This window comes from Grampus griseus (assembly GCF_964374135.1).
Source record: "Grampus griseus genome assembly, chromosome: X".
Classification (NCBI taxonomy): Eukaryota; Metazoa; Chordata; class Mammalia; order Artiodactyla; family Delphinidae; genus Grampus; species Grampus griseus.
Window position 1 is genome coordinate 30,170,268 of NC_138999.1, and position 16,674 is coordinate 30,186,941.

Consider the following 16,674-nt stretch of genomic DNA (forward strand, 5'->3'; position numbering starts at 1 on the left):
TCCCTTTGGTCCACAACCATAGCTATGCCTGCTCAAACAGAAAAGCCATTTTATTTTCCCAGAGACTAGAATTGGGCCACATATGTCTGCCACTGTCCTGGCCAGAAGCTGGGGCTTAGACTGAAGTATTGAGGCTATATCTCTGGTGGACGGTGCCAAGTTTCGGGATTGCTGTCATTATACCCATTTGGAATGATTCACTTGGGCAGGTTGCCCAGGACCAAAGCTTTAACTCGCTGACCAGTTGAACATCAATCAGTAAGCTGAAAAAGCAGTTTGAAATGGCTACCATAGTCAAGGAGGCTCAGGGTAGTTTTCAAGGTTCAGCACTAGGCACATTGGAGCTGAGAACAGTGCACGTGGCATTGTGTCTCTTTCAGTAAACAGCAACAGAATCCACTGTCCAAATATTAGGACCTGCCTCACAGATGAGTTAAAGCCAGGGACTATGCAGATAGGTCTGATACCATTTTCCTCTTTCTTACTGAACAAGACTAGGAGATGGGGAATAAAACAAGTCAAAAATACTTTTATAGATACCTACTAATGGCCATTAAAATAATAGGCTGGGATTCATGTTTACAAAGACATGTATTTACTTATCTACCAAATATAGATTTAACAAGAATATATACATATAAAATATTTTGCTATATACTACAGGACTCAGGCAATTTTACATTAATACTATAATAAATGACTGGAAAACTATACATGAATCGTTTTTTCCATTAGAAGGTTTGCGTGCCACAAATACTTGCTATCCCATATTCAGTGTTTGCAAAACAAAATGTCATAAAATTCTCAATTTTCAGCTCCATTTCTTCAAAAAAAAATCATTTTAAGTTCTCATAATTTGTTAATTTCTATATCAATCTTAGTCCCCCAATTTTATAGCCCTCACAGTATTTAATCAGATGAAGTGTTAAGAGTCCTTAGAGATTTATTACTCGGCATTAGTTTTATACATTTCTATAAATGATATACTGATACTGTAGTGGAGCAGTGAACGTAAACCAGCTCTGCAGAACATCAGTGGCCATGGTTCTGTTTTACACACTGCAGTGCTCTGCACAAGTAAAACTGCTCATTGTTCAAAGTTGGGCCACCTGATTTGAAATCTGAGTTTGGTTTCTAAGACCTGAGAGAACAAGTGATAATAGGTTTGGAGGAAATAATGTACAACCTTGGTCCATAAACTGGTTAGGTCTCAAGTGGGCTGGGAGGGATGTTTTGGATCCGGAAATGAAACCTGAAATGAGGCTGGCATAGTATCTGTCAGGTTCCACTTAAGAGTATTTTGGCAAAACTGACACAGTGACACACCGGATGCATTGGAACTGTACCTACAAAAGCCAAGGCTAAAGATAAGTATGTGCTTCCCTATGACAGCTTTCTCTAACAGAAAAAAGATAAAAGAAAAAAGGAAAAAAATAATTAAAATAAATAAATATATATAGATAAAAGACAAACACACAATGTTATACTTTCCCCCGCAGCTACAGAACAAAAATTGGGCAGTCCATATGTCAAAACATCAAGTCCAACATTAATGTGCAACTCAGGAACTAAATTCAAATCCTCTTTCTAAGTATTTTTATTAGCGGGTGCCACAGTTTCCAATGTCTATAAATGCTTTAGTATTCTGCAGAATTGTGCTGACTTACTTTACAATCTAATACATGAGACTGGCCTGAAATTGCTACTGCATTATGAAAATTCTATGGGCCACATTATAACTGCCAAATTGGAGAATTCACATTCCCTTGGGGAATTCACGGTCAAAATTTACTTCCGATTTTCAGGAAAAGCAAAATCTAAATGATGATACATTTTCCACACTTTTGAGCCAAGGTCAGTGTACCACACCAGTGCCTAAAGCTTTCCTCCACCCGTCTCATTTCAAAACCTTTAACTCATCAGACACTGGCTAATTTATTTACCTCTGCAGGTATTGTTTATACGCTGAGATTAGTTCTACTGTATGTAAATCCTTGAGCACACAATTGTCACTTCTTCTAGGAAATTAGATATAATTAAAAAGCAATGAAGAAATACATTTTTAACCTTATAAATTCAAGTCCCACAGCAGGAGTGGGTGGTACTTCCCCGAGTGTATTCTAATATTTTAATGCACAATTCTCACTATTCCTATAATTCTCATCAGAAAGTAAAATATTGATTTTCATAACTTTTATAATCACACTGAAATGTGCCAGAAAGGCACTTATATTTTTACCTTTGGATTCTCCAAAAGAATATTCACCAAAATGATATCCATAACTGCAATCAAAATCATTCACTACTCAACCTAGAAGAGTAATCTTTTCTGTCATCTTGACGCTATCTCACAAGCCATCCACAAGTTCTCCTTAAAGTTACTCTGCATGTGGCAGATGAAGTGGAAAATCGGAACCATTTGTGAGTGAGTTTAAACTTAGTTTTCTTGGCTAAGTTGCATCCTGACCTAAATCCGTCAGCATTGCGTTAATTTTCCACTGTTCCATGGGTACAGACACAAGCAAAGGCAGCCAAAAGAAGAATCCGGATTCTAATTTCAATAATTAAAATGACCATCTCCTTTTTCAAACAACTAATATCAAAACTAACATTCACATGCAAACAAATATTTATGGCAAACAACTACGTCTTTCATAAAATGACAAACAGTATAGACACTGTGTACACCGAGCTGCACACAGTCAAGTGGAATGTCAGAGAAGCACCTACTATAAAACCCATGTTAAGTTGGCAACAATATGATTTAAGTCTCACTCTTTAGGCCCATTTATGGATAAAAAAATGTGTCAGAAATACAGCGCCAACCTGATTTTAAGCACATAAATTACCCCAGGTAACCATCCAAATACATAATGCAACAATTTTAATGACCAAAGTGCAGGTCAATTTTACCAAAATTTTGGAAAATTCTGGGGGTCCAAGAGTGCCAAACAGGTTATTAATTTTCAATCCATGACAATTTCATTCAAGACTTCTGAGTTGTTTTGTGTTGATGTTTGAAGAACACACATACTTTTTTCTTTACAAATAAAGGGGCACTTTAGCTGCTTCACAGAATTCTATCACAGAAGATTTGGGGAAATGTAATTTATCATCTAAACACCATAACATAGTGTTTTTTTCCCCAAATAAAACCACTGTATACACTGCTTAGCCAAAGCCCTGCTATTAAAGTATGTTTCAGTATTTAGACAAAAAAGAAAGACACCATCACTGCTAATGGCTGCTGTTTCTTACCAAGTATTATATTAAAGATTTCGTTAGCATTTGATGGTAACTAGTATTATCTAATGGGTACTGGTATTTCTCAATAGTAATTCCTAATCATAGTACATATATAAACTTGTGATGTGTTTGTTACATCAAACATTGTTCTTCTCTACTCTTTGGAAAAAACCTAAGAAGGTTACAATTTGGAAAACTTGGTTATTTGGAAAAACGAGAAGAAAACCCATGCCAAGACTAGGAGTGGGTGACCTGCCTCTAAGCAACTAAAAAGCTTTTGTGATGGGTTTAGTGTAGCTAATAATAAAGAGCAGATGGAAGGCAGCCAGCCAGTCACCCACGATCAGTATTAAAACACCCCCCAGTAAATATGGAGGGATAAATTTGGCAAGCTAGTGCCCCCACCAGTTCCCTGTTAGCAAGCTTCTTTAGATGAGAGCCCTTCTTCTACCCCCCTGCAGAAGGTGAATTTATATTTATTTCCTCCTTTATAGTACTTCGTACATTTGTATTATTTCATTAATTTGTTTAAAAGAAACTTTCATTCATCACCTTGCTCTCACCACCAGAACGACTAGCTGATTTTGTACCAGGACAATGCTTACTCCCTGCTAGGAAATCAATGAATATGTTTCAATGAAGTTAACTACTTGGATACATACGAGAAGATAGAAAAAGGCCTCCTGGGACATTTCTATCTCTCTTTAAGTCACCTACTAGTGCTAGGAAAAGACTCCAGGTTGCCTTCACAAAGCACTATGCATTATGATGAACATTTGGTTTCAGGACCATAAAACATGACAGAAATAAAACTCCTTCTGATGGAAATTTGAGTCCTTTTGTCGATGTGCCTTTTCATGCATAGAGAATATGTGACTCGGAGTCCCAACTTCTATTTTTTTAACATCTTTTTGCCTAATACGCATATATTTTGAAAAGACGATCAATATTTGTGACCTTATCTTGAAACATGGCTCATTAAAACTATCATTTTAAATCTCACAACAGTTAATAAGCTGGTAGAGATAAAAATGATCTAGATATTTTTTTCCTGGTTTTCTGGAAACCATGGATGCTTCATTTTTGTAGGGGTTATTGTTTGTTTAGTTTTGTTTTGTTTTATTAATAGGAGTCTTTGGTGCCAAAGGCAAGACTACAATAGAACAGAAAATTGATGGTCTACTTATGTCTCAAAATCCCAAACAAATATAGGAGCAAAAAAGGGTAAGGAAGGTGTCCTTGTCTAATTTTCAAGGGAGATGATCCAATACTTTAAAAAGACTGGTAAGATTTAACTGTCCATGCCTTTGACATGTGAGGATGAAATTCTGCTTAAGGAAAAATCTGTCTCATAAATAAGTGTATCTTAAAAAAAAAAAATAAAGCCAGAACGCAATAATAATTGTTTTTTGTTTTTGTTTTAATCTTTATTTATTTTTTGGCTGTGTTGGGAATCCACTGCTGCGTGTGGGCTTTCTCTAGTTGCAGCGAGCGGGGGCTACTCTTCATTGCAGTGCGCGGGCTTCTCATTGTGGTGGCTTCTCTTGTTGTGAAGCATGGGCTCTAGGCGCGCAGGCTTCAGTAGTTGCAGCACACGGGCTCAGTAGTTGTGGCATGTGGGCTCTAGGGCGCATGGGCTTCAGTAGTTGTGGTGCGCAGGCTCAGTAATTGTGGCGCATGGGCTTAGTTGCTCCGCAGCATGTGGGATCTTCCCGGACCAGGGAGCGAACCTGTGTCCCCTGCATAGGCAGGCTGATTCTTAACCACTGTGTCACCAGGGAAGTCCCCCAGAATGCAGTAATAAGTTGATAGGAAAAATCAGTCTCTTGATAAATAAATGTATCTTTAAAAAAAAAATAAAGTCAGAATGCAGTAATAAGTTGATCCAGTGAAATTTATATGCATATAATCAAGTTAAGAAACTTACATGGCTGGCTTCCACAGACTTTTGGAAGTGTTTTTCAACTTAAAATCAAGCAGTTGTTTTAAAGAACCCTATCATAGAGAAACTTAAAGAAAAAGAAGTTTTCATTGATTTTTAAGGACTAGCCACGGTAACAATGTAAAATTTGATGATAAAAAACATCTAAAACTTAATGGACTTGTCAACAGTGAGTCTATTTGAAGACTCTTTAAATTCTATGGGAAATCAAAAATCTATGGGAAATAAAATCTATGGGAAATAAAATCTATGGGAAATCAAATCTTGGATGATAAATAATCTTCTAAAAAGTAGACAGCTGTTTCACATGCAGTCCTTAACTTCTTCATCGAAAATTCCATACATGATAGTATTCAACAATCCTTCAAATACCAAGAGATAGTTATCTGCAATATTACTGGAAATTCTGAAAACCCACCCTGCAAAAATACTATGGCTAAGTACAATCTCTCTATTGAGTCTTTAATATTCTGTCTTGCCTTATTTTTCTTGTCCATGCAATAAATTTAATCGGGCAGGATTATTTTTTAAAATCTTTTCTACTCCAAATGTGCTGTGATTCTGTGACTCAACATATGGGCAATTATCAAGAGAGGAATCATGTTATTAAAGTAATGAAAAAACAAGCAAACAAAAAACATCCCTGCAATTCTCATACCTTTCTAGCACTACAAAACTTGGCTCCTGTATGGAATTGTTACATTTTAGTGTTCATGTACAAACCATCTTGTCAGACTCATACAAAACCTTCTAAGAAAGGCTAAAATTTTATCATGAAGTAGCAAATTAAGAGTTCAGATTCTTAATCAGTTTGATCCTTGATCATTTGAGACTATAATCCAAAAATGACCTAAGGTTGAATATATAGAGAGAAGAACGTTCTCTATTTTGTAGACAGGTTAAGTTTTTGAGGTCATTTGATTCCAAATCTAGAGTAATCCCATACAAGCGACTAATCATTAAAGCCATGTGTTGGTTGAGGGCAGTTTTTGCCCCAGCCAAATGTTATTTATACAATTGATTCAAAGTTCTTAAAGAAAGAAGCTATGTAGTTGTCTTGGTTCTTCAGAGGCAATAAAGAAAGAATGAAGATTTCCGGCTAGACTCCAGTGTCAGACTATACTTGCACATGTGGCCCAAGAGCATTTCCTATCCTACATGCTCTTCTACAATGTGACCTTGCCACTGCTCCATCAAGAAGTAGAGCCCAATTCTCCTCCCCTGGAATCTGGACTATACATATGGCTCCTCTGTGATTTCCCAGGCTGCTTTAGACAGAGACTGGTTCTCTTTGAACCCTTGCTCTCAGCAAAACTACTCATCCTGTAAGAAAAGAAGTCCAACTATGCTGAGACCATCATGCTAGAAAGGCCAGTCCCAGCTGAGTCCAGCCTCCCAGCCATTCCCAACAATAAGTCAAACCCCATGAAACCATTTGGAAGAAGATCCTGCAGTTCCAGATGTTCTAGTTTCCAGCCATTCAAATCACCCTCAGCTCCAGCTCCACACATCCTGGAGCAGAGACAAGCCATCCCCATTATGCCCTATCTGAATTCCTGACCCACAAAAGTCATGAGCATAAAAAAATAACTGTCATTTGACACCACTAACTTTGGGGTTGGTTTGTTTTCCAGCATTAATAACTGGAACACTCTTGGAGAAAACCTGTCCCTACCACGGATTGAGAACTTGGTAAACTTACAAAAATACCTGGTCTCCTCAATAATATATGGAGATAACATTAGCTAAACTGCAAGTTTATTCAACACTGGGAATAATAGAGATGTCTGGCCTGGAGTAGTACTGAATAAAAGGTAGCTATTAGACAATAAATTTGTGATCATGATTTACCAAGAGCACTGTTAAATGCTGGGAAGTACATATCAAAATTTAAATTTGAGACTAACAACACACTTCATCATTCAATGCAAAAAAAGTTTACCACTTAAGGAGGAAAAAGTCCTCAATTATTGAAAAAAATTATCACTTTGGGTTTGCTTCTCTGAATATATAAGGAAGAAATGCAACCCTAATGAGCAGGTATGTTTGCATATTTAATCTTCATGACAAATCATCTGATGACAGTAAGCTGTATGAGGTCATATGATTGGTAAGTGGTCAAGTTCAGGGCAGTTTGAATCCAAAGCCTCATATATTCTTCACAACACTACTCTGCCCTCCTAGAGGATTATGTTATAATTTATCAGAGTTCATAAAGAAGTTTACTGTGATATTTAGGTAATATAATCCAGGGACTTATTTTGGAGCACCTAAAATCCTTTTCACTAATATATCCAGTAGTACTTTGCGGTCTCACTAAGTGGGCTTAGTATTAAACAGAAACCTGAAAGTGATTCTTCAAATTTATTCCTGACAGCGGGCAAAATCTATTGCTTGAGATATGCTTTTGTTTGTTTTGGTTTTGTTTTGAAAGGTTTTATGAAAGGCCAGGCTTCTCACATATTCATCAAATCCCTTAGCTGACAAAGATTGATCTAAATGGCTCCCTGGAGATTACAATCATTCTACAAATGTGAACAAAAGAGGAATTATATCTGCCCACAGATTAAAATGTCCTTTGTAAAAATCAATCTGGGGAACTTCAGAGTCTTAGGAGACCTTAAAAGGAAATCATCATCAAGATCTTTAAATGTTATACTGGGTTTTCTCTGGATTATTAATCAAGAAAGTTTTGGTGCTAAGTGCTGCTCTTTGAATAATTTTCCACCAGTCTACGCTGTATAGGTTAAAAAAAATTCCATTTGTTCTACTTCTGTTCTTTCTTAGGAAACCAGAATAGAGTATAACTGTTGTGACCTCCAGGCTTGCTGAGTTATTTGTAAACATGCATCAATATCAACTCATTTCAAGCAACAAGCTGAATTTTCCGGGGAGTAAATCACATTGCAAAGTTTTCCAATGAAATTACGTTTCCCAATTAAGATATGGATTCAAAATATGCACAGATGATACACATCTGAACTCAGAATCACTGTATCTCAGATTTTCTAAGATTTGCAGGTGTTTAGGCAGTTCCGTTTATCTTAAACTACCACCCAAGACAGGTTTTCTTATAATGCCTTTTAAAGTGGATTTTTATATCACAGTTTTTAAAAAATGAGCTACATACAAAGCACTCTTAAAAGAACCCCTTGTCAACTGAAAATAATAATATTCACCTGTTATTAGCCTACAGCACACTGCCATTTCAAAACTGCCAGTGACTCGTTACAAATGCAGCTATTTTTAGGACAGTGCGCTAATGTTAATATTCCTTGAAAAAGGAACCAACTATTTAATCAAGTATTTTGTGGATGGAAAGCTGGATAAATGCCACTTGTTATATCCCAAAATTACTCTCAGTAAATTGTGTTCATTTGGCCATCTGCACACCCTTACATTTTGCTTAGTCAGTAAATAACACAGACGTCAAAAAAGCAATCTGATTTATATGAAATAGCTACGTATTTATAAATTTTAAAGAAGAAGTATAAAATTACCCTAGAGGTTATACAGTACATTTGAAGTCAAGTTTAGGGTGTCAGCTTTCTATATACACTTGAGTAATCCTATTTGTACTAAGGATTCTCTTATAATTGCTATGGCTGTGAAACCCTGTAATTATATTCTAGGAAAAAAGTTATCAAAACTAAATGCGACTAAGCAAAAGTCTAAAACATTACTATCATTTAAAAATAATATTTAAGATGTATTAAAAGGCTGCCAAAATCATCCTTAGAAATTCTGTGGCCAGCAGCCATGTGAGTACTTCCTATTCTAAACTTCCTAACAAGCATACTTAATTAATTTATTTTTTTCCTGTTTCCACCGCGAATGACAGTCTATTAGCCATTTTCTCATTTGTCTTTTTGGGAAATTTACAGCTTAAGGATGAATGCCTGGATAGTCCCCCATACACTGAATTGGGACACCGGAGAAAAGCATTACAGTTGACTGACACCCGGATTACTGGTTCGTACTAGAAGTGCTGACGCAACCTACAATACACCAGGACACAAAAGGAATGGTTCTGCTGCTTTTGCTTAAAACCATAAAACAGGTTATAAGCGGCAAACGATGCACATTTGGTACCAAAATTAAAATGCGGCTTTAAAAATAATGGCTGAGGGGAAAGTTTCCCTAGGAACTGGGCCTAAGTAGGACATATTGTCATCGGTAGAAACATTCCTCAAATTTCCCTTCTGTATTTACAAGCTTGCCTCTTCACGGCAGTTTCAATTCTAATTAAGACAAAGGTTTTTAATTAAGCCCTGAAGATGCTGGTAAAGGGCCTTCAGTAAAACTGTCCTTGGTGGTTCCTCCTGAGGTAATTCATTTCGAGACAAAGAAGTGGATCTCTTAAAATCTTCAGAGAAGACATTTCCCTCCCTGCTTTCTGCTATTCAACACAGCAAACAGACTGAGAAAAGCTGCCTGCCCTTTGGAACGGGCAAGGAAAACATTGTTCGTTTCACTTCAAGCTTCCCCCTTGTTTCAGAATACTGGTGCACAGAAGCTTCAAGTGCACCGAACACTGTAAGAAAATAGACTTTGTAAAGTGGGGAGATGAGCGATTTTCCAGATTTTGTTTCCTTTCCTCCTGCATCCTCCCCGTCCACCACCACCTTGGGGAGGAAAAATGAACTGCTACTACATAAAGAAAGTCAATAACTTGTTCCAGATAGCCTCCAACAAAACCATTTCCACCAGCCCAATTTGCTTCTGAAGTGTACTTTTTCTAGGAGGAAAACTATTTTATTTTCAGGAACGCAACAAGAAATAAATGCTGCAGTATGAGTTTCAGCAAGAGGGTAGAATAACGGGTTTAGAAGAAAAAATCAGAAGCTGTACCAGCCTCCGATTTTTACCTTGCAGAGTCCTATTACAACTATATTTGCATTAAGCTTGTGCTTAGAGAGGAAAAAAGCAAAGATAAATGGGTATGGAGGCAATGAAGGAAAGATTAGCAAACACTGCAGACGCGCCACAAACTCGAGCTGGCTTCTCCCCATTCCCCACATTCCTGGCCGAGAGAAAAGGATACGGGCCTGAAAAGAAAATGGGAGTTGAAGCTTGTTTCTCCTACCTATCTGAAAAGTCTTTATGCAATCAGGGGGCTATTATTTCAGGAGACAGAGAGAAAGGGGCAAAAGATTCACGTTGCTAAGGAGACGTGCTGGAGCTGGCATTCCTACATAAATTTCCATTTCTATTGGAGAGGGGAAAGAAAGCATATTTTCTCCAAAGTTTATTTGGATCCCCTGGTTACTGAAGAAAGGCATTTTACCAATTTATTTTATCTTTAGTTGTAAACAACCAACCCTGAAAGAATTAAAAGACCTAAATGTTGACCTCCCGCTGCCAACCAGTCCCCTCCACAGTAAATTAAGCAACAAAGACGAAATCCTTCAATAGAAATTTTGAGGTAATATCAAAGAAAAAGCCTTTTGTAAACAGACAAATTTATGGAAGAAACCAAACCAAGTGCACTAATTTCTTTTATAACAAGAAACCAAAGACAAAAGCAAATCTGATTTTTGTGGCTCTTTGTCCTATTTCAACTTGCCTGGAACTTGACACGTTTCCAGTAAGGCTTTATAAATAGTCCCAGAGAAGACAGGGAACTGTCACGAAGGAATTTAATGAGTTTCTCAGGGGTGCGCGTGTAAGTGTATAAAATCACAGCCTGGTCTTCTGCCTTTTATTCCCCTTTCTCTGCACTGACACCAGCAGCTCAAGAATCAAGATTAGCGAGGAATAGGGGTTTGCAGCAAGAAATCGGAAGTTGTCAGATTTCTGCTAAGGGCGTAACATTGGGAGGGCAGGGGAAGGCAACCGGGGCTCAAGGAGAGAGTAAAGTGTTTGTAAAGGCCCTCCGTGACTACCTAATTCTCCGTCGTCCACCCCATCCCTTTGCTGTTTCCAGGGCTGGCTGAATAAGCCACAACTTTCCAGGCATCTGTGAGTACCTCATGCAGAAGAGCAAGAAAGATCTGGAGGACTGAAGAGGCATCTGGAGTGGGAAAGAAAGAAGAGCAACTCTCAACCAAGGACGGCGTCACCAAAAAAGGCAAGGAAATTAAAGCCTGTCCCTCTCCCAACTCTTCACATCGCTCAAAAATTTAAGGAACTAAAATCCAAACCGAAACTCACGGGAAAACCCAGGTAAAGTGGAGTAGAACAGACAGAAACGGGGGCACTCAGAGGTAAACTCAGGCACATTCCGCCTTGAGAGAGAAGTGGGGAAGGCAAACAGAACCCACAGCATCCTGATGGGAGTTGGGGCGCTTTTGCTTGTGTCTTTTTTAACGCGGGTGTGGAAGGCGTTGCATTTTCAACACAGCCACATGGTTCTCGCCTTAAATGATAACAATTACCCAAAATAGCATACGTGTTACTCCAGAGCCCGAGGAATGGCCACGGGAGGAGAGGGCGTGGGACATTGTACTGGGTTTGGCGACCGGGATTGGGGAGAGGTGAGGGGTGGAGATCAGGGAGTTGGCTGGAGCCCGAGGATCCGCGAAGGGCCAGGATGGAGGGGGCGGACTAGGGTGGGGGACACACAAGGAGAGGCGGGTAGAGGCGGTAGCTGTCCAGGCAGCGGGGCGCGGGGAGGTCCGGGGCGGGAGGCAGGGGTCGCGGCGCGCCGGGCCCTCACCGCTGCTGAGTGTGGACTCGCAGTGCCAGATGTCCAAACTGGCGGGTTTCCGGCAGGACTCCCACAGGGACAGGTAGTACTGGTGGTCGGCCGTGACCCAGGCCGGGCTCAGCACGGCCCCCAGGTCCAGACACAGTGCCAGGAAGATGCACACCAGCCCGACCAGCTTCAGCGGGGTCAGCACCGACACGCGCACCTCCTCCATGCCGCTGCCCGCCGAAGCCATGTCCCGGGCGCCGCAGCCGGCCCGCCCCGCCGGAGACTAGGATGCCAGGCGGGTCCGGAGAGCCGGGAGCCCGACCTCCCACGGAGGGAAGCAGCCGAGCCGCCGCGCGCGTGGACTCGCTCCCTCGGGGATCCGCGCGCTTTCCGCCGCGCCACGAAGGTGGATCTGAGGGGCGGCCGGCCGGGGACCGGGTCGTAGGTAAGCCGCAGCGACGCCGTTCCCGCCGTGGACCTTCGCCGCCGGCCCCGCGCAGTGCTCTGCCCGCGCCCGCTCCGCCCCGGCGCTGCCCCGCTCGCTCGCTCCGCCCCGGCCCCTCCCCGGCTGCGGGAGGCGGTGCCGAGCGGGGAGGGGCAGCGGTCAGCACCCGGGCCGACGTCAGGCTCCGGCTCCTGGCTCCAGGCTCCCGGCGCGAGAGGCTTGCGGCCGCCCCACCCCTGCCCGGTGCGCGCGGAATGGGTCCGCTCTCTCTCTGCCCACCGTGCGCTGTGCGCGCGCATTGAGTCCTCTACCCTAGTGTGCTGCGCCCACATAGCCCCATGCGAGCCCTCCGCCCCAGAACCGCTGCGCGGGGCAATTCCTCGAAGCTGCCCGGCCCCCGGCCCCGCCCCTGGCCGCGCTCGCTCCGGGGTCGCCTGGCTTCCCGCCCCCACCCCCTCCCGTCACGTGGATTTCCTTTTCTTAGCGAGCTGGGGTGGGTCCTTTTCTAGAAGGCGTCAGCTGTAGATTCCTAGGTTTCTTGGGCTGTGGCCATTGGAGCAAAGAGAGGTTCTCTCTCAGCGATGTAACACACCCCCTCCCGCCCCGCCAATTTCTCATCCCGGGGGGATTTGGAAGAAGGTGGAGAAAAGTGACAAAAGGCATTTTGTTCTCTTTTCAAACTCAGGATGGACGCAGTCTTGGACGCGATCTCTTCTCCCCCCCCCGCCCCCTCCCGCCAGTTTTCCCTATTTCCTAACTTTCCCCGCCGGCCTACTGCGGCTTCTATTCTCTGGGCTCGCCTCCTTTCGCGCCCCCTAGGAAGGGCGGCGTGAAACGAAAGAACGCAGGAGCTAAAATGGGAATGAGAGCTCCCACCAAATGTGATGTAAACCGTACTTGCTTCCCCGCTGCTGTGTTCTTTGTACGTTATTTAAAACCTTTATTCATTCGGCTTTACATTATGCCAAGTGGGATCTGAATCCCTCCATTGCATTAACCTTTTCCTGTGCCCCGAAGACCTAGCCCAGGGCCTGGCATAGGAAAAGTGGCATATCTTTAAGTAATGAATCTACGCATATTTACTGTGTGCTTGGGGCTAAGGATTCAGCCCAGTTCGACCTTGTCTCTGTTTTTAAGGAGACGCTCTATTTTTTCCCCCTGTACATGAGGAATAAACTCCCATTGAAACTGAATTTGCAATTTGTAACTGACTATAGTTCAGCTTGTGATTGGTAGGTTATCTGTCTCCTGTATCTCTGACTACTTGCCCTTTTTCCTATAAAAGAAACAACTTATTGATAGTTCATTGGGGGTAGGGGTGTTCCCAGATCTTTCACTGTCTGAAAAAGTTGGGAAGAAACCCAAAAATAGTGGTTAAGATCTGAAGAATGGAAGAAATGCCTTCTCTCTTTTAATGAAACACCATCCTCAACGCTGCGGGAGTTCATACTTTTTGCGGATAACAGTTTCTTTTCTTCTAATCACCTTTCCATAGGGCTGACTACATTTTGACCGAAGCAACATTTTGAATGCAAGAAACAGTTGAGTTAGTGTCAAATGACGAGAATAAGAACCAACTCAATGTGAAATAGAAACCCATTGTTTTCTTACATTTGTTCCCCTACCTCTCCATCGTGATATTTACCGCACTTAACAAAGAATGCTAGAGCACTCTGAGCTCCGGAACCTCTAACTTCCAACAGGATTCTTGGCCTCCCAACCTTCCAAGGAGAAAGCTTACATGCTTATCCTTGAAAACAGTTCCTAATGGAACACTGCAAAGTTATAAACCAGGACGATTAATAGGGAGGACCAGGCTTGGAATATCTTTCTTTTACCTGGATATATGTTCGTGGATTTATAAGGTACATTTGAAAATAATTTTTAAGAATATTTCTTGACTATGCCCTCAAAGTTATCTTTTTGTTCTCCAAGTTCTATCACTTGCCCTTTAATAAGTTCCAGTCCCAGTCTGCCAGTATTTTCTTTATCTTCGTTCCATCTAGTTTGGGCTTCCTTCCTCCTCTGGCCCCACCCTCCCCTTGCTTCGTTTTTCCAGCTTGTACTAAACTGCTTACTTGAACAACTCCATCCTTCATTGTACCACCTATAAAATTGTCTCTGTACTGTCTCAAAAATTAGAAAAATAAGGCATTTTTAACAACAAAAAAGCCAAATTCTCCTAAAATACTCCATTCCTCTTTTAATATGTCTAGAATTTGCACAGCATAATACAGATCACCAATCCTTAATCCTCATTTTAAAAATACAAAAAGCTCTCAAGACAGAAGGGTTTTTTTTTTTTCCTTTTCATAAGTTTGTAGCAAACTCATTTGGTAAAAACAAACAAATAAAAAAACAAAAAACAATTACAAACTGATGTGAGGCTATGTATGGTTTTGGTTTATCCCACTTAGTGTGAATAAATATGGAGCCACAAACCCTGTTGGGTGTTGTCTAATTTACAACATATGAACCATAGCATCATTCAACAATCTGAAAAAGTTCCTCAATACAGCTGGCCCCAGAGGTTTCATATAAGGGATAGTGGACCTGCATTTACTCTAAAAAGGGAAACGGTGGAGCAGAGATTCATAGTTAACATTGAATGAAAACCTACCAAAAAACAAAAAAGGTATCTGTCTGGAAGTAGGATGGGAGGTGACAGCTAAGGGGTGTGTGTGTGTGTGTGTGTGTGTGCGTGTGCGTGTGCGTGTGTGTGTGTGTGTGTGTGTGTGTGTGTAGGAGGGGAGTAGAAACAAGAATTGAAAAAGACCCATATCTGAGGGACTTCCCTGGTGGTCCAGTGGTTAAGACTCCGCACCTGAATGCAAGGGGCCCAGGTTGGTTCCCTGGTCAGGGAACTAGATTCCGCATGCCTCAACGAAGATCCCACACACGGCAATGAAGATCCTGCATGCCACAACTAAGACCAGCACAGCCAAATAAATTAAAAAAAAAAGACCCATAACTGAGAAATGATATGGGCCTACATTGAACTGTGAAGAAAGAGTCCCTTGCTTAGGCGAATTTACTAGAGATCTCTTGGAAGTGATGACTTTTTGGCCCTTCATTATGGTGCCACACAAAGGCCAGACACCCCCTCTTTCACCTGAACCTAGCCTGGGCACCATATCACCATGGTCACCCCTCTCCCTAGACCTCAGGGAGGCAAAGGCTAAGGGCCCAAATTCTATCCCGTGGTATAGGAGCTCCATGAGAATTGGAGTCATAGAACTCTGACATGGAACTCTGCCTGAGTTGTATAGCCAGGGAAAGACAGGAAGGAGTCATTCCCAGACTCTGAAGTAAAGGAAGAGATCCGCCTCAGGCTTGCATCAGTCAGGCCAGAAAAACAGGGCAGCAATGTGAGAGGTGAAGTCAGATGGAAGAGATTGAGAAGTTCATTCAGAAAAGTAGGGAAGTGTCATGGTGGGAGGTAGAGGATATGGAAGAGATGGGGGGGTGAGGAGGGAGCACGTTCCAGACTTTGAATGTGTCTTGAGAGAATAAAGAGGAGTAAATGTCACATTGTCTGCTCACAGCCTGTCAGCAAGGGCACCATCTCTACATTTGCTTAGCAGTTGAAAGGTACAACTACTAAGGTTCAGTCCTTTGGGATCACTCAGAAGGGATGTAATCAGTTAGGAAGGGAGAAATGATGTACTGTTTTCAGGAATGATCCCAGAAAATCTCATACACTCTTCAAGTCACCAAACTTGTCACTGTCACAGCCGCCTCTGGTCAATGTCAATCCTGTGCCCCTTCTTTAGGTAGGCAGTGGGGAGGTGTCATCCAGTTTTTCTGAATCCAGGTCACCATGCATATAAAGTAAGCTTTATCCATCAGGGACAGGGCAGTTTGGCTCTGCAATTTTAAGTCATGCTTCTCTTTCCAGCTGCTGGAAAGGTCTTCCTAGAGCAGGCACTAGTTTGCTATAGAGAGGAAGAAATAGAATGGAGGAGAAAATTATGAAGCAACCGTTAAAAGATTAGAAATATCCACCAGCTGTTTGTCCAGTGTAACAGATAATAATGTTGGCAAAATACTTTAGAAATTAGAAACAAAGACTACTTCAGTGGTTTACTCTCTTTACTATAATTCCATTCTCGAGGTCCATGCTAGAAGGATTCTGATGTGAGTGAAACCACGATATAATAAGTCCTGCCTGCTATTTATGATAATTAATAAGGTCCAAGAGAGTTCCAGGTTATGGTGTGTTCTGTATTGCATTATTGAGATTTCTTCTGTTGTCACAAAATTGTTGGCTTAGAGTTATCACAAATAATTGTGACTAATAATTACAACTTCTGCTCTTTTAAGAAAAGAATATTGATGACGATGAAGAATTCCACATCCAAATAACTATATTCAATCATTTTCTAATGTCTTTTATGATTTAAA

The 16,674-nt window shown here is 41.4% G+C and overlaps 1 protein-coding gene across 1 annotated transcript in view; it reads right to left on the bottom strand.

Annotated features, from left to right (window-relative positions):
• The window catches only part of LOC309839843 (transmembrane protein 47), a 29,304-nt gene extending 17,117 nt beyond the window's left edge, over positions 1-12,187 (bottom strand). The window contains exon 1 of the mRNA XM_082681804.1: positions 11,847-12,187. Coding sequence (XP_082537930.1) covers positions 11,847-12,072 — 226 coding nt within the window. The 5' untranslated portion in view covers positions 12,073-12,187. The remainder of the gene's footprint in view (positions 1-11,846) is intronic.
• Between the last annotated feature and the right edge of the window lie 4,487 nt (positions 12,188-16,674).